Source organism: Rattus norvegicus, chromosome 9 (genome assembly GCF_021556685.1).
Source record: "Rattus norvegicus strain SHRSP/BbbUtx chromosome 9, alternate assembly SHRSP_T2T, whole genome shotgun sequence".
NCBI classification, from domain to species: domain Eukaryota; kingdom Metazoa; phylum Chordata; class Mammalia; order Rodentia; family Muridae; genus Rattus; species Rattus norvegicus.
The window spans coordinates 62,571,612-62,596,959 of NC_141542.1; the positions used below are offsets into that span (position 1 = coordinate 62,571,612).

Sequence of the window (25,348 nt, forward strand, 5' to 3'; positions counted from 1 at the left end):
GTCCTCTAAAAAGATAAAATTTACAAAACGACCAAGCCGGAGAATGGGAGTCAAATGCTTTTTCAACTCCAAGCAGTTTGACTGTTTCGGGAAGAAATTTAAAAACACACAAACAATTGTTGTAGACTATCACAAAGCACATTCCTGTGTTCCTGTCACACGAATGTGTATTTAAGACTAACGCATGCCATAAACATATACATAGGCTGATGTACACACCCTCCAGATGTGCTGTTTCTCTAAGTCTGTGGGTTGTGTCCTCTATATGCGGGAAAGAAAAATATTAATCATTGCTTTTACTGCTGAGGGGATGGGTTCTGCTCTCATATTTCAGAAAAGGGGCTGGAAGTGAGGGAAGCCAAACTTTTTCCTATTTAAGGCCAGAGCAGAGGCAAGCCAGTGGCTGAGTTTTATGACGGGCCCGGTGCTGAAGGGCAGGGAACAACTGATGGTGCTACTGTGAGCTGCTTCTTCCTCTCTCCTCTTTTGCACAAAGAGTCTCATGTCTGATATTTAGACATGATGAGCTTTGTGCAATGTGGGACCTGGTTTCTTCTCACCCTGCTTCACCCCTCTCTTATTTTGGCACAGCAGTCCAATGTAGGTAAGTAAGTACTGATTTCAACAGGCTTTCTGGGCTAATTTTTGCCTTAACTTCTTACAAAAAGTAAGGTAGGGGGAAAATCAGCCTCTTAAGAATTTCCTGTCTAGCCTCTGATGGTGGAATGTTTTGCTAACCTTAATTTTGTTTTCTATATTTCTTTTTTAAAAGGTAATGTGCACTAATAAAATTCTCTAGTTGCTTAAGATAAAAACTGTTCTTATTAACTTGATTTAGTTTTTTAAAAAAATGCCTTAAAGTACTCCCCTCCTGCATTGTGAACATCTTGGAATGCTCCCAAGCCATCTGGAATTTATTGGTCTCTTGAAATAATTTCATGTTTTCCTTTTCCTTTGTACACTGCTCTCTTTGCAAGGAGAATATTTAGCCTTGTTTTCCAAATAAAACAATGCAATAGAGATGTCTCTGGTATGAATAGCCCAGAACAAGATGCTAGAAGATGAGTAGAATCCCTTGTGTATTTCTGTAAAACTATTAACTGTGCATTATCTATGGACAATCAGAAACGAACCCAGGCTGCTAAAACATGTCATTGTTTCTCTTTTTATTGTATTCATGATTGCACATATTCCATGTACTCAGAGTTTTGCCAAAAGTTGTTTTATGTCCTACATGTTCTGTTTGGCTGGATTTCCACTACTGTAGACAACATGTTTTAACAGGAATATTTTTGCTTTTCTCCAAAGAAGGTAAAGATACAAGTTTTGCTCAAAAAGGCTGACGTGATATATTTTTGGTAGTCAAATATAGTGATCTTTATTTTCTTGTGCCCCTAATTAAAAGCAATTGTCTCCTGTTACTTACTTAAATACTTTTAAAAAAGCATATGTTCCTCATCATTGTGAGAAATTGGGGTGCACACTTTCCCCAGAGCCATTTTGTTCATGTAAATCATACCCGTGGCTAAAAGAAATTTTCAGCAATTCTTTTTATACATTATCAAATGTGCTTGTATTTAAACCTTTAGTCTTGGCAAATGTTTTATGAGTATTCATTTTTCCACTGTGTGTAATATCTTTACTATTTTTACAAATCATCTGGGTAAGAGTAGATGAAGGGAATTCCTGATGATGTTTCTGTATATTCAGTCCACATATGCACAGAGAAAGAGCACCCAGGTTTCTTGTTTCTTAATCTCTTTCCCTTAACCCACCCTTCCATCACCCCTCCATCTTTTCCCCCTCCTTTTCTCTCCACCCCCTTTGGCTCCTTAGGAACTCCCCTCCCAGTTTTCCTTTCTCACTCATCACCCCACCCCCATCCTTGGCTTGTTCACCTCCCTCCCCCACAGCCCCTCTCCTTGTCTCTCCCTGTTCCCAGTGAATCACCCTCTGCTTCCCATCTCCATTTTCATCCTTTCTTCTACCCAGCTCATCTCCCATTTTTTTCCTTTGATAGTCATTTCCTTGTTAGCTTTCTGTTTTCACTTTCTCCCTGCATCCTGCCCTCCTGGAAGATGTAACAATCCCAAGCCTTCCCTAGAAATAGAAGACATGGTCCAAAGGAATGTTAATTCCTCAGCAACTCAAAAAAATATATTCTGATTTCTGGGGGAAGAAAAACAGAATCTTATTAACAAAAAAAGGAAGAAAGACAGAAAGACAGAAAGAAAGAGAGAAAGAAAGAAAGAAAGAAAGAAAGAAAGAAAGAAAGAAAGAAAGAAAGAAAGAAAGAGAGAGAAAATCTATGTCTTTTGGGACATTAATTAAAATATCAATATAATATCTGTAGTTCTTAACAGTTATATGAATGTGAGAAACACTGTAGGCACAGTGGGTGTGTTTCTTCCCAATCTAATGCCAGTAAAAAACAAAACAAAATGAAAAAACAAAAAACATGTTTGGTCCTCGCCATCTGAACATTATTGTAAGTTCATTTGCTTCCTTCTCAGTGGTATGGTTATAAAACTCCAAGAAGGGAAAAGGGGATTTAAGATCATATATTTCACATTCCTTGTAGATTTTTAGTGAAAATTCTGCTGGATGATTAACTTTGAGAAGGTTTCAGTAAGTAGCAGATATTAAGCACACTGGGAACATTCAGAGAATTCTAAAGGGTTTATCTCCTATGTTCTCTAGAAACCCTAGCAGTAGTACAACATTGCTGGACACTAACTTCTGGAAGTTTTTGGATATGAAACATGTCTCCACAAAGAATTCTGGTCTCTTTACAAATCTGTGCAAGTCTTACTTTATTCATGCATTTTATTTCAGCTATGGAAAAATGTTGTCTGTTTTATATTTCCTGTGGTTTTTAAGCATACTGTACTTTTAAGTGCTAAAACATGCCACCTAGTGGCGAAGGGTCAAATACACCATTTACATAACCAGTGACAAGATGACTGACACACCACAGGATCCTGTGTGTGTGTGTGTGTGTGTGTGTGTGTGTGTGTGTGTGTGTCACACACACACACACACACACAGAGAGAGAGAGAGAGAGAAAGTTTTTAAAAATTAAACATTTTTTTTATAAATAAAACAATTAGATGATGAAATGTTACCAGACACAAGAGTACACAAACTGGTACTCTATTGTAAGACTTTTTGAAAATTAATTTAAAAATTATAGACACTTTCCGGCCAGGAACAGTGACACAGACCTTCGTTCCCAGCTATTTGGGAGGCTGACATTAGGTGAATGCAAGTCCAAACTCTGCCTGAATTCAATGTGAGCCTCGGAATGGGAGTGAAACTCTTGTCTCAAAATGAAAAGTTTTCAGAAGTCTTGGGATGCAGGTCAGTGGTGGATACTTTGTCCAGAACATATGAGGCCTTAGTTTCAATTTCTGATACTGCCAAAGGAAAGGTATAGGCTTATTTAAATTCATTTTTTAAAAATATATTTTCCTACTCATTGGTTAATAGCATCCTCACTTAATATTTGCATTATGCTGACTATAGGGCCATATATGGATGTTAGTAATAATATTTCTTTCTTAGGACAGGGACCAAAAACTAAATGTCTTCTAAAGTTTAAGATTCCACATTTTGCTATGTTGATGGTTTCGCAAAAATTAACTGTGAACCATGAACTGATTTCTGATTTCAAAACTATAAATGGGCTGAGAGAATGAATTCTTGTTTCATACTTTTGAGTCTATTTCTCATCATGTTAAAAAAGAAAGTTATAGCTAAGATTAACATTTAAATTTTCTCTGGTTTGTGCTGTCGCAATCATTAGCTGCATGGAGCAGATGGAGTGGAATGTATCATAAAGCCACTGGAGTAACCTTACTTCTAACAGGAGAACATACACAATTGTGTACCTATCTCAGTATCCGTCATGTAACTTACAGTGTGCTTAGAAAGCTTAAAAACAGGAGAGGGCAAGCTTAACATTGAAACAAATTTCATGAACCGATATGTGATTTGAGAACAAAAGCATCAGCCTTGAACATCTGCACATTTTTACTTTTGTAAGTATTTGTAAATAAAGGATTCCGAATTCCATTCCATTCTAGAAAATGTAGTTATCAAGTTGGGTTTTTTTTAATGATGGTTCTTCTTTCTATTGAACATTCAACTTTTAACAGATTAATCTGGTTTATTAGGCAGAAGGCTCAGAAGCTAATGATTTAACCAGAAAGTATCCATCCTTTCTGTAAACATGCACATTGCAAGTAAATAAAGGGCTACCAATACATGGTTTTGTTGTTTCCATTTCTGATGCTTTGGATTTCCTCAGCACCTCAGACGTCCTCAGAAGGAGGGGTGAGGGGCCTGTCACTGACACTGCGTCACGTTCAGATCTAGGGTGGACCAGTTGCATTGTAGAAGAGAGCAAATCTTCTGAAACCATGATGGGAGGAAGTGGAGAGGAAAGGCCCAGTAATGAACGCACGCTCTTTGGTATCTTGCCTTTGGACTTCGTTTTAAAAAGGATTTCCCAGGACTGTAGCAGATGGTAAATGAGAGCAAGGTCTCTTTAAAAAGGCCTGCTTCATATCTACAGGCTCAGGCCAGGCCTGGAGTGGAAACTCAGAAAAGACTGCCACCCACTGAAGCCCTGCGGTGTCTGTTGAGGATGACTGTAACACAGGGTTCCTATGTATACTTTGAGACAGGCATTAACTGATAGCTCCACCTTGAAGCCATTAAAGTGGATTGCTTGTAAGTCAGAGCTGGGAAGATCAAAGATGAGCTTGCCTTTGTGGGACCTGGGAGACACTTAAACTTCAGGTCCACTCTGACTTTCTGGCAATGTGGGTGAGCGAATTCTCATAAAATGTTTCATTCTGTTTCTTAGGGCTAAAAGCTTAGTGTCGTTATTTTCCATGCTTAGAAAAAAAAAGTCACATTGATTTTTTTTTAAATCCAAAAGTTTTAAAAGAGGAACGTTTGCCTGTCACGAAAGCAGTGGAAACTCTGAGCTAGCTCTGCACAGCAGACATTTGTTAGCTGCACTTTGGAGAATTATATTAACCACTAGAAGTTCTGTCTGTGCCTAACAAAAACACAGCCCAAGTGGATTCCTTTCAGATTAACTAATCAAAGCCTTGCTTTTTCCATGGCTGAGGTCAAGCCCTACCATTTAAAATGCAATCTCAATGAACAAAATGGAAAGTTCAAATGGGAGAAAGACTAAAATTGCCCCAAAGAAGTAAAGTAAAAACACGACTAATCTAAAACTTATTCATAGTTAAATTCGCTTTGATAATTAGCATTGAAAGATGACTTTTTGAGTTAACATATTTGAGAGACATTTCTTCTTGTGTTTATTACTGTAGAGGCAGTACAGGAATGCTTTATCATGTTGCAAAGAGTTTATAATGCCCAAGTATCATTCAAAGGAGACGTTAACAAATGTGAATCATGGAACACCTGCAGTTTCTGAAGAGTAGTGCCTTAGACATCTTAAATACATCTATGTATCTGATGCAGGAAGTTTGTTTGTGTCAGTCTCAGTGCCTGGCTTCCAAATCACATGCTCATCTTGCTGGTGGTCTGGATCCCATCAGGGTGGCCTTGGAAATACAAACCTTGTTCCTAAGGTCAAGAGAAATAAACAATAGGATTCAACTCCAGATGGTATCTTCCGGTTTTTAAGAATAGAGAAGAAAGACATTTTGCAGATCACTGTTATTCCTTTAAAAATCTGTACTCACGAGGGTACAGAGTTTACAAACCATATGGGACAGGGTAATGAGACTGGTTTCTTTCATCCTATATTATCCTGGAAGAAGAAAATATATATAATGAAGTTAGGAGTGTCAGATTTCAGAAGAGCATTCTAGATTCGAATCTGATTTCCTTTAAGTACTTTATCTGAATAATTACTTTGTTTGCCCCAAGTTCTTTGTGATCATTGAGGATTGTGACAGCATTCAGTTGTAAAGTCACACGCAGTAAGGAAATCATAAAAAATTGATTTAAAGCATCAGGCATACTGATACACTCCTGCATTCCCAGCATCTAATGCAGTGATCCACAACTGCGTTTGCAGCAGCTTGATTAGTGATGGATCCCTATATTCAGTGATGCCTACCTGCGCCTGCATTCCCAGTAATCTGAAAACTCAGAGCAAGGACTGTGGTTTCAACGCTAGTCTGGGTTTCAGGTGGCATCCATAACTTGAAAGAAAACAAAAAGATGTCAGCCAATCAAGAGTAGTTCCTAGAACATGGGCTTGGTCTAGCATTTGTTTGCCAAACACTGTCAAGTGCATGATGCTTTGAAAGAAATTAAAGTACTTAGCCATGTAGTGATAGGAAAGATTACTTGAAAACCTGCATTCTCAAAGCATAAAATTAAAGCTGCTATATAATATATTAAACATACTAAATATTTTCATAATTCCATAGATTATATTACAGATGCATTTTGATGGTTAAGCATACTTTAATTTTCTATTTACTATTTTTATTTTGGCAAAATAAATAGCTATCAAGTTGTAGGAAAAGTTAGAGGAATAAAAACCATGTGCCTATTCAGAATAAAACAAGAAACACCTAAACATCATTCGTGAAGTTTTCTTTGTGGGAGGGTAGAATGACCAGAATCTACCCATCCACGTAAAACAACACTTAAAAGTGAATCTCATGTCTATTTCAGAAGCCTGACTCTTGAGCATCTCGGTGCTGATGCTAGAGAGATGGCTCGGGAGTGCACACGCATCCTGCACTTGCACAGACTCCAAGTTCAGCTCTGAGCATCTTACTTCATTACTTTGTCTAGAATTGAAAATGCAATTTAATTTTATCTAATGTTTTTTACAAAAGTGTTCAGCTTCCTTTTTATCAAAGCTTCTATGAACACAGCACCCTAATAAATGAAAGGGACATTTTGAGGTACCTTAATCCTAAATGCTAGCTCTTACCCTACCTTTAAATGCTGAGAAGCATAAAGCATTCCAGGAAATGTCCTCTTTCCCTGCTTTATAATGGCTTCCCAGGTTGGACACTAATGTTGGAGTCATGAGGTTTGGCTTCTGGTATCCTACAGTAGATGGTCATGTATAAGGTGATAAATCGGAAGAAACTGTGCAACACCTCCTTGGTAAGCAAAGATGACTAAGAGAACTAGAAAATGATGTCCTCGGATGCAAGGTCTACGTGTGACTTTTCAGAATCTTACGTTTCCAGCATGCCATCATTGTTTCAAGTGGGTATGAAGGAAGGTTTGGCAACAAATTAGATCCATTAATTCTTTTTTTAAGCATTCCAAGTTTCTTTATGCAGAACAACACAATTTTCTAAAGCAAAAGAACATATACAATATCATTTCAGATGTTCTGAGAAGATTAATAGAAAGAACTCATTCTAAAAATTGATGCCACATTAAAGACATCTATCATGTAACCCTAGGTTTAATATATTCACTTATGCTTTTAATGGGTCACTACCAGTGTACCAAACAATTAATAAATACTGTTTTTCTTCTGATGTGGGAATACCCTCAATGAGGTATACATATGGGAGGAAAAATGGAAGAGAGAAAAGTTTTATGTTAACTTCAAGGTCATATAAGAACATACTATGTTTTGTAAAATACAAGGAATTTAAATCTATTTTAATTTTATTTTTTAAATAAAATAGTAATTTTAATAATTATTATAATGAAATAATAAAAAATAATAGCATGTACACATTATTAGATGTGGAAAGATATTTCTGATGCAAATATAAATTATTGAAAGAATCATTAGCACAATCTACTAGTATTTTCAAAAGGTTGTGATCAGGCAGTTTGATGTCCACATGTTTAACAAGAATATCCTAAGTTGAAGTTAATCAAATGAGAATGTGTCAGTCTAATTCAGAGAACCATGTATTTGATTCACATTAAGAAAGGAGGATTCATATGAAAATTTTAGTGATTTCACTGATAATCTTCTATTTCAGCACTTTAATTTTATGTTTCTCTTCAATACAAAATATCAGTTCTAGGTATACACAAATGGGGTTAGAACTTAGCTCTTTTTTTAAAACAGCACCTCAGAAAGGCCTACATCAATGACTCTGAGGTAACCAGTTTAGTATTTAGCTTTTAAAATCACTGAGAATGAAGTTGAGTTCTTTAAAGCCTTAGGAAGATATGTCCGGTCAGACACAGGAGGATCGAAATCTACTTTGCCACCTGACACAGTTTGGATTGGCTTGTCTCGTCTTGGTCTAGTTTGGTTTGATTTCATAATCTTTATTCCCTACTGAAAATGTCAATGGAACTGTCATGTTTTCTCTTGGATTGGCTGTTAAATTAGTAAATTATTAAGACAAAAAATTGAGTCTTAATTCATACCAGAAGCTTTAGATATTTCATAGGATGATTAAAGTAGTAATGGCCCACATATATAAATGAGAAGTTGAAGTAACCCCACAGTCTGTAGAGAATGGATGTTATGAAATTTCTCTTAATGGTAAAGTTTTAGATTCAAAATATCAAAATATGATATTTATTTTATCATTTTATTAAAACATTTTATCAAAATATTATCATTTATTATTTTATCAAAATATTCAAAATATCTAAATATGAAGATAGGGATTCAGAAATTTTAAATTACTATTGGACTTCAAAGAAAACAAAAAAAGAGAAAATGTAAAAGAACTCAACAAGACATTGTTTATGTTCATAATTATTTGCAGATGTTTGAAAACATTCATTCATTATTGGCAAACTATCATCATAATTTTCAAGCTGTATTTAACCATACATACTACACAGTTAACACTTCAAGAATTCAGACCAGGTTTGATTTTGGCATGGTCTAAGTTGATTCACTGCAATGACTGCTGAAATTACAATTTCTTTTATATAATTAAGAACCAAGTCTAAAATTTTGGTTGAAGCTATTTCTCTTGCCATAGTAAGCCACAAATACACAAGCCATCCTTCATACTTGCCTGATTATTTTTACTTATTCATTGCCAATTCTTGTTTTAAAGTATCACTTTGGGCATTTGAAAAACGTTTTCTTCTTATATAATATATAATACATATGTGATATAATGTTGACCCACTAATGTTCAACAGAGTAAGCAGTGACATTCAACACACAATCATCTTCATTAATTCTCCCAGGACCATATGGAAGAGGTTTATTAGCTCAGTTTTTCCATGAATTTCTGAGTAGCTTAATAAAATCCAGAAGGTCCCAGAATTAGTAACAAAAGGCATCCTTTTAGTTGAATGTTCCCATCTGCTATTAGAACATAGGATAGCAATTGGGTAAAAATGCTTATTTCCAGCTGCATAAATAATAAACAAGAGTTTGAATGTTTGTGCTATATCTACTGTTGTTAAGCTTTTTAATGTAAATGAAGTAAAAACAATTTTTGAAAAATTGTGATGTGCCAATTTTATGTTAACCTGTAGTGCCTTGGTACATAGAAATTATAGAGGGGAAATGCTGTTTCTTCTTAAAGAAGGAAATTGCTCCAAACGTCTTCACATTGACTCTTCTTTGTAAATAGTCATTACTGCATAACCAAGAACAAAAGCACATTTTGTCAAAACATTTTTAAATGTCATTATCTTCTCATTTATTTTCCCACAGATGAATTGGGATGCAACTACCTTGGTCAGTCCTATGAGTCTAGAGATGTCTGGAAGCCAGAACCATGTCAAATATGTGTCTGCGACTCGGGATCTGTCCTCTGTGATGACATAATGTGTGATGATGAGCCACTAGACTGCCCCAACCCAGAGATCCCATTTGGAGAATGTTGTGCAATATGTCCACAGCCTTCTACACCTGTGAGTCTGTAACATATATTAACTCTTCAAGAATCATATTTAAACACATAAATAGCATCTATAGTTTAAAGGCTTGAAAGAAATTGCCATGACAAATGAATAATGCCACTTTTAACAAAAAGGCGGGGATTGTGTGTAATCAGAATTAAGAAATAAAGATGTCAATTGTGCCATAGTTTACACATCTCCATATTTTTTACATGTTATAGGCTCCTGTCATTCCTGATGGTAATAGACCTCAAGGCCCCAAGGGAGATCCAGTAAGTAACGTCTCCCCAAGGACAATAGTTGTTGATGACATTTCTATAAAAGGCTGGTTTTCCTTGTTCCAACTGAATTTTCATCATTCTGAATTTTCTTCTGTCTTACATATTTGAAAATGATCCAAACTCACACTGAAATTCTTACTGTACATGTAAAGATTCAGTTTTCCCAAGTTTGCAGGTTTTCAACCCTCTTTCAATTAAAAAAAAGTTTGTCAAGATATAAATAAAAATAAACTTCAATTATCCATAAGACTTAGTTTGAAATATACTTAACCCCATTGTACTGATAATTAATTTGATAAAGCATAGAAACAAATTCCTAATAATGATTCTGAATTTATATTTCCCCTGTTTTGTTTGTTTGTTTTGTTTTGTTTTCCTTATTTTGTTAGGGCCCTCCTGGCATTCCTGGGAGAAATGGCGACCCTGGTCTTCCAGGACAACCAGGGCTCCCTGGTCCTCCTGGCTCCCCTGGAATCTGTGAATCATGTCCAACTGGTGGCCAGGTAAGAATATAAGAAAGTAAAATTTTCTCTGTATACGTGGCTTACTTTGTCTTTGTTTGCCCTATATTATATCTCACAATGGCAACTTCTATCCTCTGTTTATTTTTATATTTATTAAACCCTAGCTTAGTGCTTCTATGTGCTAAGAGCTTTAAAAGTCACCACTGTCACCATGAAATATGATTGCTACTATTTCCTTCTAAAATTCCCAATACCTTAATATAAGTATGTTGTACTCACCATGTTTGATAAACAGACTATTAGCTCCTAAAATCGTTGAGTATTCAGAAAGTGTATTATTAATCTATTCCCTACTCCTATCCTAGCACCAATGGCAAAGACTTTTGAGGCTAGGCCCTAAACAGTAAGCAGCTCTAAAAACTGCCTACTGGATTCGGATAAACAGGGTAGCCCACGCTTCTGTTCAGCCTTCAGAGTACACCTTTGTTTCTTCTGAGTCAGGGCAACGAATCTATCTGCACATAAAATAAGATAACCAAGAAGATAAATATTGTAAAGCTTTGTTGTATGAGTTTAAGGGAACTTAGAAAACTATACAACCGGTATGTATGATTTATAAAAGGTTTTTTTCCAAAACAATTCAGCAGCAAGGAGCATCCTAGAAATCAAATACAACTTAGCTAGCCCTAGAACACAATGCAAGCTCTAACCCTTTCTGACTTGTTTTCTTGTTTACAGTGGTTCATGACTGCTTGGCATTTCAGCTTTTATTATATTAAATCAGATGGCATATATATATGTATATATATATATATATATATATATATATATAATTTTATTGACCTCTTGTAAAAGTAAATTTATTATTAGTTGGAGTTAGAGACTTGGATTATGTTACTTCAAAGTTATTAAAGTTATTTTGTCCTCAAATACTCGATGATTCTATATATAATGCTATAATAATTGTGTAGAAATATTGGTTTCAGTAATAGCTTTGGAAGCCAAATTGAAGAGGACACTTTTTATTTAATACAGTTGGTTAAAATCTCCATAAATTACATAAGCAAGAATTTCTATAGTGTGTCTAGTATTTAAAGTCATAGACAGCAGAATAAATAAGATATACATATCACATAGGGCATGCAGAAATATCAGCAAACAGTAGATATTGCATGCACTAACTTGAAATGGTTTAGAAAATAGCTATAATCCTTCTATTAATGTGATCTGATGTATGCTCTTGATTGACCCTTTTGATACAGAATTATTCTCCCCAATTCGACTCATATGATGTCAAGTCTGGAGTCGGAGGAATGGGTGGCTATCCTGGACCAGCTGTAAGTACTAATTTTTCTGATCATTTTCAAGTATCACACTGCCTTTACTTCTGGAAACACAATATTACAATGCAATTGTACAAAAATGTTCATTGACTACCAAGGTTGGAAGAGAAAACAGCAACCTATCTGTGATTCTTCTATCCTAACTCATTCCCTCCCTGTGGTGATTTGTCCTTCCATATTGCTTCTTCCTAAGGTCCACCTGCATCAGGACCTATCACACCACCATGCTCTGGTCCATACTTTTCTTGTCTACTGTGCAACTGGGTGTACTTTTGTTAGTGCTTCTACTTCTCATCTTCTCACCAAGTTACTCAGCATCTTCCATTCCTTCTTGTTCAGTGACTTTACATTCTAAACGATAGTTTAAGTAATGAATGCTCAATATTACAGTCCATTTTTCCTCAAGGTTTAAATTTATTATTAATGTTTTCAGAACGCATTCATATTTTATGTTCCACTACCTTAGACAATACCTATTTACCTTTTCAGTAAAGGATTTTCAAAATGGTTTAAATGGGCTAGATATTTAATAACACAAAAAAAGAGCAAAAAGCATTGAAAGCTGGATTTAAAGCCACCTATGTTGGTGACTTTTGCTTTGGAATTAGCTCTCAGAAAGTACAACACTATTGAAGCCTATAATTCACTTCACATACTAGAAGTATCAGCATAAATAAACACAATGTGGCAATATATTTGTGGCTCTCAAAATTAAAGAACTTTTATGAGTAGATCCAAGGTGTCTATAGAAGACTATTGTTATTGGTATAAAAGAAGTTGAAATATATATACTTATATTTTTCTAAAGAATATTTTTAAACAATGTGAAAACCAATTGGAGAACCAATTACTTTTTGGAATATTGGTTATTATTACACTCATGTTATCAACCCTCCTTTGTAAGATTACCAAAACTAAATAGAACTACAATTTATTGACATTTCAGAAAGATAATTTAAAATTAAGTAAAAATATTGTTATCAGAATATAAAAATAGGATAAATCTGTTTTTCTAGTTTGGTGTGAATTTCTGAATAATCAATTTGTTTTAAATTGTGAGTGTCCCACGAATAATGATACATGTTTGTATCTAAATCTTCATATCAATATGACTGTGGTATATCAACATAGCTATGAGGTCTAGAGTTGACTGACAGGGTTAGTTTAGAAACTTGTATCATAAGATCTATAGTATGAAGATATTTTCCCATTATGCTTAGCCAAAAAATGTTTATAACCCAGAGATGTATCAATGAAATATTATAAAGCTTATTATCACATTTTACACTGACCTCTGAATTTTCTTAAGTGTTAAAGCTAACATTTAATATCAATTGGTAATCTAGACTGACTCTCTAATTTCATCTGAAGTAAAGTTTTCGTGCAAAAATCTTTATTGAAAATATCTCAGAAGTAAACATACTCAGGTGTGTTATCAGATAACAAGATATAAAGTTGTATATGTTTTAGTACATATTGGCGTCATGTGTAAATAGACATCACTCTGCAATGTGTGCATCTGTCTATTCTGTGTTTATCATTCAAATTTATATTCCAGGGTCCACCAGGCCCTCCAGGACCCCCTGGTTCCTCTGGACATCCTGGATCTCCTGTAAGTATTGTTCCTCCTGGTGCTTTCTTCTTCATAAATATATGAAGCAAGCTAATGTAAATATGGATATAAATTAGCCATTTCATCATCCATAATACCAACCAATGAACGATTCACTCCCCAACAATTATTAGCAATTAAAACTTTAGTAAAATTAAAATATATATCATATTTGTATCCAACAGGTCTTTGAGTTCTGATCCATTCAATTTCAGAGCAATAAAATAAAACTAATGGAATATACTAACATTATTTTGATCCTGAAAACCTTTTAATCATTGTAAAGTATATACAATTTCTGCCTGTATTCACTAATCATGACTTCTTACTGTAATCCAGATGTAATTTGCTCATGTGAAGCTCTTGTTACTCTAAATGTTTACACCACTGCTCTATTTTAGGGTTCTCCTGGATACCAAGGTCCTCCTGGTGAACCGGGTCAAGCTGGTCCTGCAGTAAGTAATATTTAAGTATTACTGAACACACTGGAAATTCATTTTCCACATGAATTCTATCATCAGTTTCTAAATCATTCATTGGTTCATCTAGAGTATAGATTAAACATGTTTGAATTTTTCCATGACAATTTAGCATTTTTTTCTTTGTGGAGTTTGAGCTGAACTCAAAGATCTTAAATATTCCTGACTGGTTAGCCACCAAAATGATCTACTTCTCAGCCATAAGAAAACTTTCTATCTAGGAAATACATGTTAGTGGTTCTATAAATTTGTCTTATATGTATTCTACCACTGTGCCTACATGTATGTATACATCTGCATAGAGCAAAGATAAAGATAAGAATATACCAGAATATCAAGCCATAAAAGCATCCAAAAAGTAAAATAAATGTTATTTTAACACAATATTTTGAAATATTAAAAAACATTTTTATATTTTTATATAGTCAGTATCTCAAAATAAAGAAATAAAAATGTATATATTTAGTATGGTATGGATATATGATATTTAAAAATTTTACTAAAATTTAATCAACACTAAAACAAATATAATGAATGTATAATATTAATTTGGGGTAATTTTCATGATGAGGACAGAGGAGTGTTTTAAAGATAGGTTTCCTTCCAGAATTCATATATCATAGAGTGACAAGATATAACATAAAATGTTGATTAATTCTGTTTCTATTTTTTTTATTTCAGGGCCCTCCAGGACCTCCTGGTGCTATTGGTCCATCTGGCCCTGCAGGAAAGGATGTACGTACTTATGGGTTGAATAGAAATAGAGCAACATTCATTTTAAATGACAAACTGTCATTTATGCATCTACCACAGAAGAATCTGAGAAATGCAAACTCTTTTAAAAAAATCTGTACCCAACAAACATTTTAGCTCAGATTGGAGGTTGGGAGAATTCCCACAGCATTTTAAACTGGATGTCCTAGCTTCAAATTACCTTCCTTATGGGTTATGTCTAACGCTGATCAGTTCTTCTTATTACTTCTAGGGTATTTTGATAGAGAGTTACATTATCTTACTTAAATCCTCATTAGAAATCTTGTAAAATTTATTGTATCTCTGAATCACTGTGGGATGAGATTGTCATTTTTCACATTTTAGGATACGATCATTGCATTTAAGTAGTAATCTTTGAGTTGTACTCACAAAGTTATACAACATTTGATAAATTCTAAACTAATAGAACCCTCCGATCCACTTTATTTTCATTTCAGAAATACCAGGATTTTTTTTCTCTTCATCTGTCACATACTCAATATATTAATATCATTACTTTATAAGCATAAATTTACAAATATTATATGTTCTCCTTTTTTCCTTATTTAACTTCCAATGCTAAATTCTTTTTATTGATTTGGGAAAGATATGAACACTTCAGGAACATGAATACATATACAATTTCTCCATAGGTTTTTGTCAAGGTGGGAGAGCCTCCCTCAGTTCTTCTATTGAGAAAACTGATGTCACACTGGGCAGGTGACAATGCTAATCTCAGAACTCTAGAGGTGTGGCTGGAAGGATCAGGAGTTCAGCACCAGCCAGAGTCACCTAGGGAGACTGTATCTTAAATAAATAAATAATTGGAAAAAATGATCTCACAACTATATTGTCAGTCCAACAAGATTACTCCCTACTTGCTCTACATTTCCCCCATACAGAAGCCTTTATGTATACTTTATTTCTCTGCCTAGGGAGAGTCAGGAAGACCCGGACGACCTGGAGAGCGTGGACTGCCTGGACCTCCAGTACGTTTTCATTAAATTAACTACCTAGAACAGTCACAGTATGTCAATTTTAACTTCAAAAAGCAAATAATCAAGTTGAAATAAACATCAAAGTAAATGCATTTTACCACTCAATGCTGATTTGAATGTTAATTAGCATCTTTCCCATTTATTACTTTAGGGTATCAAAGGCCCAGCTGGTATCCCTGGATTCCCGGGTATGAAAGGACACAGAGTAAGTGACCCTAAGGCTAACCCTGTATTCACGAATGTAGGTATAATTTATAAATGGACAGAACATTTTTAGTTTTAACAAACTTGAGGTAAAGTCAATCAATCCACAAATCTATCAACCTATGAACAATATCCACAAAACTAGGTTTTCCTCTTCTGTACCTAAGGCAACTCTCTAATCACACAAGATTGAACATTCTCATTAGTTTTACTTTTTTAAAAATAAAGCTAAGCCATATGTCCTCAGTAGGTCAGTGTATGTTACATGATTTGAATTATCACTACAGATAGACATATGTAATAAAAAACAGCAATGGAAATCCAATGTAAAACTTACTAACTATGCTGAGTTGTTAACAAATTTTAATAATTTTTTTCTTTTTAAAAATATTTCTAGGGCTTTGATGGACGCAATGGAGAGAAGGGTGAAACCGGTGCTCCTGGATTGAAGGTGACTTGCAGCATATGTGTTTCTGAGTAAACTCCTTTAGAGTCTGGAACGATACTAAAATTTATCTTATGGAACCTAAATTTGTCTCACAACTGTTCTTTTCCTTTAGTCATCATCAGCCATATGTAAATCTTCTATGAAAGCCAATAACAAAGAATCTGGCTTAAAAAATGTTTGCATATCTCAGTGTGTCTAACACATACTAAGTTTAATCCTCCTGCATTTAAAATGCAGAAACTTAAATATCTGGTAATTAAAATAAAATTCATTCAGCAGTTTGATGTTACTAAACTACTCATTTCTCTTAGTATTTTCTATGATACAATATTTGTAATGTCAAAGTGTCTTTTGCATGAAATAGTAACATTTTGCATATCCCTAGGGTGAAAACGGTCTTCCGGGAGACAACGGAGCTCCTGGCCCCATGGTAATTATGTTTCCTCTAATGTGATTATCAATATTAGTATTAAACATCCAACCCTATTGTCTTTCTTCTTCCCAGCTGTTCTTATACGTGTCATGTTTACAGCTAAGCTTATATTTTCAATTTTCGTTGCAGGGTCCCAGAGGGGCTCCTGGTGAGCGAGGACGACCAGGTCTTCCTGGAGCCGCAGTGAGTGTTGCCACAGTGTACCCAGATGAATGTGGGGGGTGATCTTTAATGAAAAACTATCTTCAAATTCAGCTCAGTCAAGCTTTGAATACAATGATATGGAAAGGAAGGCCTTGACGTTGCTCCCTCTCATCACAATTTAGATGGTCGTAGGGTGTTAGTTTCATACATTTATTAGAGCCATATAATCAAATTCAATTCTAAAACCCAGAATCTGGTCTTGCTACGTGCCACTCATGTGGTGCCTCGAAAGTCTAACACTGACTCTATAAATGTGTGATGGATAAGTGGAATTAAATATATCTGAGCAAATTCAACTCAACTGAGCTTGAATTGTAGATTTAATGTTACTTGTAATTAAACTTTAGTAATGAAGGAAACGTTTGTGACAAACTTTACTTTTTATAATTTATTTGAGAAAAACTCAGTTTAATTGATCTTGAATTGTACTCTAATGTTACTTTTAATTAACCTTTCATAAGTAAGAAAATAGTGAGACAAACTTCTCTTTGTAGGGTGCTCGAGGCAATGATGGTGCTCGGGGCAGTGACGGGCAACCAGTGAGTAACTTTGCATCCAATCCCGCTTTGTTCCTTATTGCTTCCAGATTGTGAATTACACATTACATTGCATTATATCATCCCATATTATACCGTTAGACAGCAAACCCATATTGCTTCTTCAGGATTATTTTTAACCTAGAAAATAAAAAACAATTTCTAGGTATAATACTAGATACTATCTGTCAAAATACAATTCAAACTGATATTGACCCTGTAAACTACGCCTCCTTGCAGTTCTGACCATTATTTTCAGTCATTCATTGACATGTATATGCCACTTGCGTTTTATATCCAATATTGGACATGCCACTTAAAAGAAATACAAAATAGATGGTGATACTCTCTCTGTGAAGTGAAGAGTACAAAAGCTCAGAGATAGATATCCCGTAACTCACAGGATTTATGAAGAAAGTGGATAGGAATCCTGTTGTTCTAACTGCAGATTTAACCCCTTATTATCTTACACAATGTTTCTCTGTAGAATCCTCCTGTGGGGATGGCAAACTCCATTTTATTTACATAGTTTCTTCTGTATTTTAGATTATTCATATATTATTTCATGGGAGGCTTCATGTGATGATTATTCTAGATGTTTAGTCTAACCAACTTTCCTTACATGCAAATTGTACATTGGTTTTAGGGTCCCCCTGGTCCTCCTGGAACTGCAGGATTCCCTGGATCTCCTGGTGCTAAGGTAAGCATACAATTCTTTAGAAGAATGTAAAAGTATCTTATAGGAAAAAAATCATTGTATTGCTTCTCAAAATTGCCCAGTAAAATAATCAAATATATATTTCATCTTCAGAGAATTTTATTTTTCATTTTTTGTTAATTATTTTAGTCATTTACATTTCAAATGTTAGCCCCCTTCCCAGTTTCTTCTCCACAACCTCCCTATCCCCTCCCCCTTCCCGCCTCTGTGAGGGTGCTTCCCTACCCACCTACCCACTCCTGCCTCAGTGTCCTAGCATTCTCCTACCCTATAGAGAACTTTAAAACCCCAATCTTGTCTTGATTCCCTCTCATACATATGTGTGGGTATATATACAGTATATAATATATAGCATATAACATATAGCATATATATGATACATAATATACTCTCACTAACATTCTACCATCCTCATATCTCTTCTGAGGGCTTCAATTTTTTTCGTCTTTTCTGGAAAACACCTAGAACATGGGCAGAACCATATTTACCTTTGTCCTCTGTTCTTACAGTAATTAATAATCCTTTGTTTTATTTATAGTTCATAACCATAGTACTATAGCTTTAGAAAAATGAGTTGAAACAGAGCTGAGGGCTAAGCTTAGTTATTAAAAGTGGAAAGGAAACTTGACATGTTGGAATTTGACTCTTTAGGGTGAGGTTGGACCTGCAGGATCCCCTGGCTCAAATGGCTCTCCAGGACAAAGAGGGGAACCTGGACCACAAGGACACGCTGGTGCTCAAGGACCTCCTGTAAGTAGCAGAGAGAGAGAGAGATAAGCCAAGCTGATAAGTTTAGTCCATCCATTCAGGTTGCTGACACTACCCAACAAGCAGAAAAGAAATAAAACTAAAATTCTCTTATTCATGTATTTTTAGCAATTCAGACCACGTATCTAGTTGACTTAATTCATAATTACTTTCCCTACATATATATGCTGTGCTGCTGTTGGAGAAATAACATATCCTCTACAGTTATAATACCTGTCAGGAAATATATTCTCTAAACAGAGAACTCCAAATACATGCACTCTTGTCATGTCTGATAATATGCTCTCTTACTTTGTATGTCTAGGGCCCTCCTGGCAATAATGGCAGTCCTGGTGGGAAAGGTGAAATGGTAAGCAGCCCCACCCTCAGCTCATCCACACACAGGAAAACTAATTATTTAAACCAGATAGCAGAGACGAAGGTCTGAGCTTAGCTAATGATAGTGCTTGTGTTGCTTTTAGGGTCCAGCTGGCATTCCTGGAGCTCCTGGACTCCTAGGAGCTAGGGGTCCCCCTGGACCAGCAGGAGCTAATGGTGCACCGGGACAACGAGGTCCTTCAGTAAGTTTGTCTCTCCTTCAATGCCTGGAAGTTTACGTTTAACTCTGTCAACCAAATACTGACATTCCTCTTGCTCCTTCTCAGTTTAATTTATACAGGTCTCCCTCTAGCTCTAAAACATCTGGCTAATTATGATTTTGTTAGTCACATCCCTGTTGTTTTTATATGGAGATTTTGTTTCATTTCAGGGCGAACCGGGCAAGAATGGAGCAAAGGGAGAGCCAGGAGCTCGCGGTGAACGGGTCAGTACTAAGACAACAGGCTTAGCTACTCAGAAAACTGCCGAGTGATGAGAAAGTAATGGGTAAGTTTCTCAACGAAATCTAGTCACAATCCTTGATGTTGTTAGGGCGAAGCTGGTTCCCCAGGGATTCCAGGACCTAAGGGCGAAGACGGCAAAGATGGGTCACCAGGAGAACCTGGTGCAAATGGAGTTCCAGGAAACCCAGGAGAAAGGGTAGGTTTCCATCTTTACCAGCTTCATCATTGAGACACAATAAATAACCTTTGATTATTTTTTCCGATTTGTTGAAACATGGTCATACATATAGACTACTCTGGCTTGACCTTTACTCTCTAGCTAGGTCTCAAACTTATGGTAATCCTCCTGCCTCAGCTTCCCCTAGTACTTAGATTAAGGGTTTGGACCACCACACCAGTTTAAGAGACAAGGAAAGCCTGTAATCATGACTCACTACAGGCTTGATCCAGATTTAGGGATTCTTCTAACTCTGTCTCTCAAGAGATTAAAGGTGTGAACACGGGATTTAAAGTGTGAACCACCCTGCCCTTCTGTCCAGTGTTTTTCATGGCATGTCCAGTTTAAACTTAAAATCTGAAAGAGTTTTAGTTTGCTTGTTTCTGTTTTGTTTGTACATTTGTTTGGTTGGTTTTCCTGTGATTCAGGATATTTCACAGTTTAGGAGTTTAGGGTTTGTCTTTTGTTTTCTTTTCTCAGTGCTGGGAACTTACTCCATTACCTGTTTTGTAGCAATGCTCTACCCCTAAATTAATCCCCACCTCCTGTTTAAAGAACTTAGTAATATAAGAATAATTCTATTGCGACCCATGGAGTATGAAGACGTTTTCATCTTTTAAACTGAAATATTTAACTGTGATTGTTTCTAGGGTGCCCCTGGCTTCCGAGGACCTGCAGGGCCAAATGGCGCCCCAGGAGAAAAGGTAAATACTTCAGCTCCTAAACACCATTACTGTAAATAGGCATTTCTTCCGTATGTTATACCATTAATAGAACAGTAAATATCTGAGGAAAGCATATCAGGATAAAAACCCCAAATCATCATCCTGTGACTCAAGCCTCTACTTCAGTGCTCCCGTAGCTATGTGATGAACGAAAGCTACTTCACGAACGCCATGTTGGTGTCACTGCAAGAATCATAAAAAAATTCACCTGCACATATGGTGGAAGCTCCAAAGGAACTTCTAATCTTTAAATGTGCTCAATTAAGTACAAAAACAGTTAAGTCCAATTGATAATGTTGGCTGTAAGCATGGGATATTAGTCATAGTTGCCTCAATTTTTCTTCAAGATGAAAACCAAACTAAAACAGATGATTTTATAAAGCAGAACTCAGCAATACATAAACTCCTTGGGAGGCCAAAAACTCCAATAGTTATAGATTAAGTATTCAGTGTCTAAGTCAATCAGAAATCTTTAAGATTTGTTATTTCCCAACTTAGGGTCCTGCTGGAGAGCGTGGTGGCCCAGGTCCTGCAGGACCTAGAGGAGTAGCTGGAGAACCTGGCCGAGATGGAACCCCTGGAGGTCCAGGGATACGGGTAACTTCTTACATATTTGTTTGAATAATGCTGTAATGTGATAAGAAGAAAGACAATACAAACAATGATAGGTTAAAGACAACTTCAACCAGATGATACCTTTCAAAATCTCATAGGAAACAAATTAAATTCCTTTAAGAAAACATGGATCAATACAGACCAAGGATGAGAATAAAATTAAATATTTGAGTAGGATGTGTTTTTTAAACAGAAAATAGAGAGCACATTTACAAGGATATATATAAACATGGAAGTCTTGAAGTTGTACATCTTAAGTATGTTTGTACTTTTACATTTTAAGACTGTTATATTTAAATGCTTATAGTTTAAGACTTCTTTATTTCTGATTTAGGGTATGCCCGGAAGTCCAGGTGGACCAGGCAATGATGGGAAACCAGGACCTCCTGTACGTACAATTATGATGTCTCTTTTAACTGACCTAGCGAAAAAAAAAAAGAAATGCATATCTTGGCTAGATTTTAATGTGTATGTGTGTGAATGTGTGTGTGTGTGTGTGTGTGTGTCTGTGTGTGTGTCTGTGTGTGTGTCTGTGTGTGTGTGTGAGTGTATGTGTGTGTCTGTGTGTGTGTCTGTGTGTGTGTGTGTGTGTGTGTGTGTGTGTGTGTGTGTCTGTGTGTTATACTTAGACTATTTGTTCATTAAGACCTGACTATGACAGTTGTTTTTCTTACTAGGGAAGTCAAGGAGAAAGTGGTCGCCCTGGTCCTCCTGGCCCATCTGGCCCCAGAGGTCAGCCTGGTGTCATGGGTTTCCCTGGTCCTAAAGGAAATGATGTAAGTTCTATAATTATTTTCTTCAGTAAATATTTGACAGAAGGCCTTTGACCACTCTATGAAAGTGCAAAAGCACTCAATGCTTAGTCTCTCCTTTAAACATGAAAGAATATGTGACAATTGACTAGTATGCATGAATAGGCACAAATATGTAGTTGGCAATGGGTGTGTGTGTGTGTGTGTGTGTGTGTGTGTGTGTGTGACTTTGTATGTGTAGCAGGATCAAAAATGGGATTTGCACTATAGTGAATTTTTTGAGTATGTAAATCCTTTATCTTTTTTTTAGGGTGCACCTGGCAAAAACGGAGAACGGGGTGGCCCTGGGGGTCCTGGCCTTCCAGTATGTGTCTTTTGTTTATTTCTTGCTTTCTAATCATTTCTGTTGGCTTCAGCCTCAATGCTTCCTTGTTACATGCATTCATTCTGCTTCCGTGACTGTCATTTTTAGGGTCCTGCTGGAAAGAATGGGGAGACTGGACCTCAGGGTCCCCCAGGACCTACTGTAAGTATAAATATAATTGAAGATAGAAGTAGGGTGGAGGTAGAACAAGGTCAAGAGATTAGAAATTATGTTACCCCTATCACTGTGCCATAATACTCATTAGACTTTCTTATTTTTTATCAAGTTAAATGTTGGCATTAATTATATATTATATTAATGTGCTTGAATATCTCCTATAAACCAAGATTTTCCTACCCTTAAGATGTTTACCTTTTAAAGTAAGCAATAGGCCTGCTGAGAGGTGGACAGCAGACTAACTAGGATATGACAATTTTATAATGGAGTATATAATTGTGCTTCTGAACACAGGGCGCACCTGGTGACAAGGGAGACGCTGGACCCCCTGGTCCACAAGGATTACAAGTAAGAGTTTACTCTCCAAATATCATTAGCTTTTAACAGACAATTCCATATTTTACACCTATTTTTACTGGATAAATATATATCGAAGTTTGTTAACATGCTATGTGTTCATCTAAAACTTAATTCGTAAGTTTTTCTTCCATCCTCAAATAAAACATTTACAGTTTTCTACTATTGGTATTCTAGAATACACATAAAGTTATTAAAAATTAATTGAACTCCTACAGTTCTATATGCATACACTTTTCTATTGTAATAAAAAGTCCATATAGCTAAACTCACCTGTCCTTATCCATCAGCTCGTCTGTATCTACAGAAAACAAAAAAGATAGATGTTAACATAGGTTTCTAAGATATAACTATCCTCAATCTGTAACTGATTTGAATAAGGCAAATATTTTGTACCTTAAAAATATGAAAATCATGTTATTAACTACCTGGAAAATAAGTTTACATATGAAAAGTTTTATATAGCCATGTTTGAAGTGACCATACAATGTAATTCTATCAACTTCTAGGGCATACCTGGTACCAGTGGTCCTCCAGGAGAAAATGGAAAACCAGGAGAACCAGTAAGTTGAATCTTATTTTTTTTAAATAGCAACTAAATGAGAAACACAAAATCCACTTATCCATTATTAACTTGGTATATGCTAATTGCTGAGTTTTGATTGTGTAGGTCAATTGGTAGAGTGCTAGCCTGCATGAAACATTTGTTGAGATCTCTAGCAGAATATAAACAAAATATCTGTTTGTCTTCCCATTTCCTTTTGGGAGGAAGGTAGGATTATCAGAAGTTCAAGGTCTTTTTAGCTAAAAGAGTTCCAGTTTCATGAGACCCTGTCTCAGAAATAACAATGAAACAAAAATGAGTTACATATAATGCCACTTAATTTTATATAAAACAACAGAATCAAGATGCATAGTGTCAAGATTTAAACAATTGCACAATATACAGACATGACAGACGTCAATGGGTTTTTTTTTACTGTGCAGTGCATACTGACAAATGCTTACCTACATAATGTTGGCCTCCTAGGGTCCAAAGGGTGAAGCTGGAGCACCTGGAGTTCCTGGAGGCAAGGTAATTTCTTTAACTTCTAAAGGGTTCTTTGCAAAGGAAAAAGAAATTCCTAATGTTCAGTAAATCCATGTAAGCAAACTGCAAGTACTTCTGATGCACTAATTTTTTCCAATGCACTAATTTTGCCCCATCTGAATATTCTAACAATAATAAGCACCACAGAGTGTTCCACTCAAGGGGAAATACAGCTGATGCATGGGTTCTCTTCAGAGAACTGTCCTGGTGGCAGGAGCATAAACTTTACCTCTCTACATAATAACAGTAATCACTTTAAACACATTTCTACTTTAATCAGGACAAATACCCACTTCATTGTTCTATGCTTTCTAAAATATTCCTGCTCTCTTTCACTGAATCAAAGTTTTATACTCATAAAATGTTCAAAACTATTAAAAACCTAGTAGACATAATCAAAACTACATAATTTCCAGTGTTTTTCTTTTCTGACAATGTGCTTCAATGATAGGGTGATTCTGGTGCCCCTGGAGAACGTGGACCCCCTGGAACCGCAGGAACCCCTGGGCTTAGAGGTGGAGCTGGACCCCCTGGGCCTGAGGGAGGAAAGGTAACTGTAGTTTCTGATCCCCCTACATGTTAGAAGATGCACTTCAATTGCTTTTTTGTCATCTGTCATGTATCTCTTCATTGCAGGGCCCTGCTGGTCCCCCTGGTCCCCCTGGTACTTCTGGTCCTCCTGGTCTGCAAGGGATGCCAGGAGAGAGAGGAGGTCCTGGGAGTCCTGGCCCAAAGGGTGAAAAGGTGCTTATAGTTTTAATCTTCATTCTACCATAAGACACACTTCTAGATTACAGGAGTGCAACCGCTCTAGAAACTATTTTCAAAATCGTTGCTATCATTTTAAATGAATTTTGACATACAGTCCTAGAACAAATATCAATCAGAATATCAGCTCTAACAGACCAGAATATCCTGAGGATTGCTGTGCTATGCTGACTTTCCCTGGGGTTGCTGTTATCTGATGACATTTGCTTTTGAATGGCAGGGTGAGCCAGGCGGTGCGGGTGCTGATGGAGTTCCAGGAAAGGATGGGCCGAGAGTGAGTATTCACATAAATGAGAAATGAACCCTGGTTATATACAATGTATTGTAGACCCTTCTTCAGCTTTCACTGCTTCATTAAATGAGACCATATGTTACCACATTCTGAATATTAAAACACTGATCACTTGGCTGCTT

General features: G+C 36.0%; 1 protein-coding gene across 1 annotated transcript in view; it reads left to right on the top strand.

The window, feature by feature from the left end:
• The first annotated feature begins 415 nt into the window (after positions 1 to 415).
• Col3a1 (collagen type III alpha 1 chain) overlaps positions 416 to 25,348 on the top strand; it is a 35,875-nt gene continuing 10,942 nt past the window's right edge. The window contains 32 exon segments of the mRNA NM_032085.1: positions 416 to 604; positions 9,620 to 9,819; positions 10,029 to 10,079; positions 10,478 to 10,591; positions 11,815 to 11,889; positions 13,454 to 13,507; positions 13,909 to 13,962; positions 14,668 to 14,721; positions 15,675 to 15,728; positions 15,889 to 15,942; positions 16,339 to 16,392; positions 16,775 to 16,819; positions 16,952 to 17,005; positions 17,521 to 17,565; positions 18,209 to 18,262; positions 18,932 to 19,030; positions 19,353 to 19,397; positions 19,510 to 19,608; positions 19,797 to 19,850; positions 19,958 to 20,065; positions 20,737 to 20,790; positions 21,310 to 21,408; positions 21,761 to 21,814; positions 22,104 to 22,202; positions 22,489 to 22,542; positions 22,651 to 22,704; positions 23,014 to 23,067; positions 23,586 to 23,639; positions 24,107 to 24,151; positions 24,618 to 24,716; positions 24,803 to 24,910; positions 25,155 to 25,208. Of these exon segments, the coding sequence (NP_114474.1) occupies positions 520 to 604; positions 9,620 to 9,819; positions 10,029 to 10,079; positions 10,478 to 10,591; positions 11,815 to 11,889; positions 13,454 to 13,507; positions 13,909 to 13,962; positions 14,668 to 14,721; positions 15,675 to 15,728; positions 15,889 to 15,942; positions 16,339 to 16,392; positions 16,775 to 16,819; positions 16,952 to 17,005; positions 17,521 to 17,565; positions 18,209 to 18,262; positions 18,932 to 19,030; positions 19,353 to 19,397; positions 19,510 to 19,608; positions 19,797 to 19,850; positions 19,958 to 20,065; positions 20,737 to 20,790; positions 21,310 to 21,408; positions 21,761 to 21,814; positions 22,104 to 22,202; positions 22,489 to 22,542; positions 22,651 to 22,704; positions 23,014 to 23,067; positions 23,586 to 23,639; positions 24,107 to 24,151; positions 24,618 to 24,716; positions 24,803 to 24,910; positions 25,155 to 25,208 (2,280 nt within the window). The 5' untranslated portion in view covers positions 416 to 519.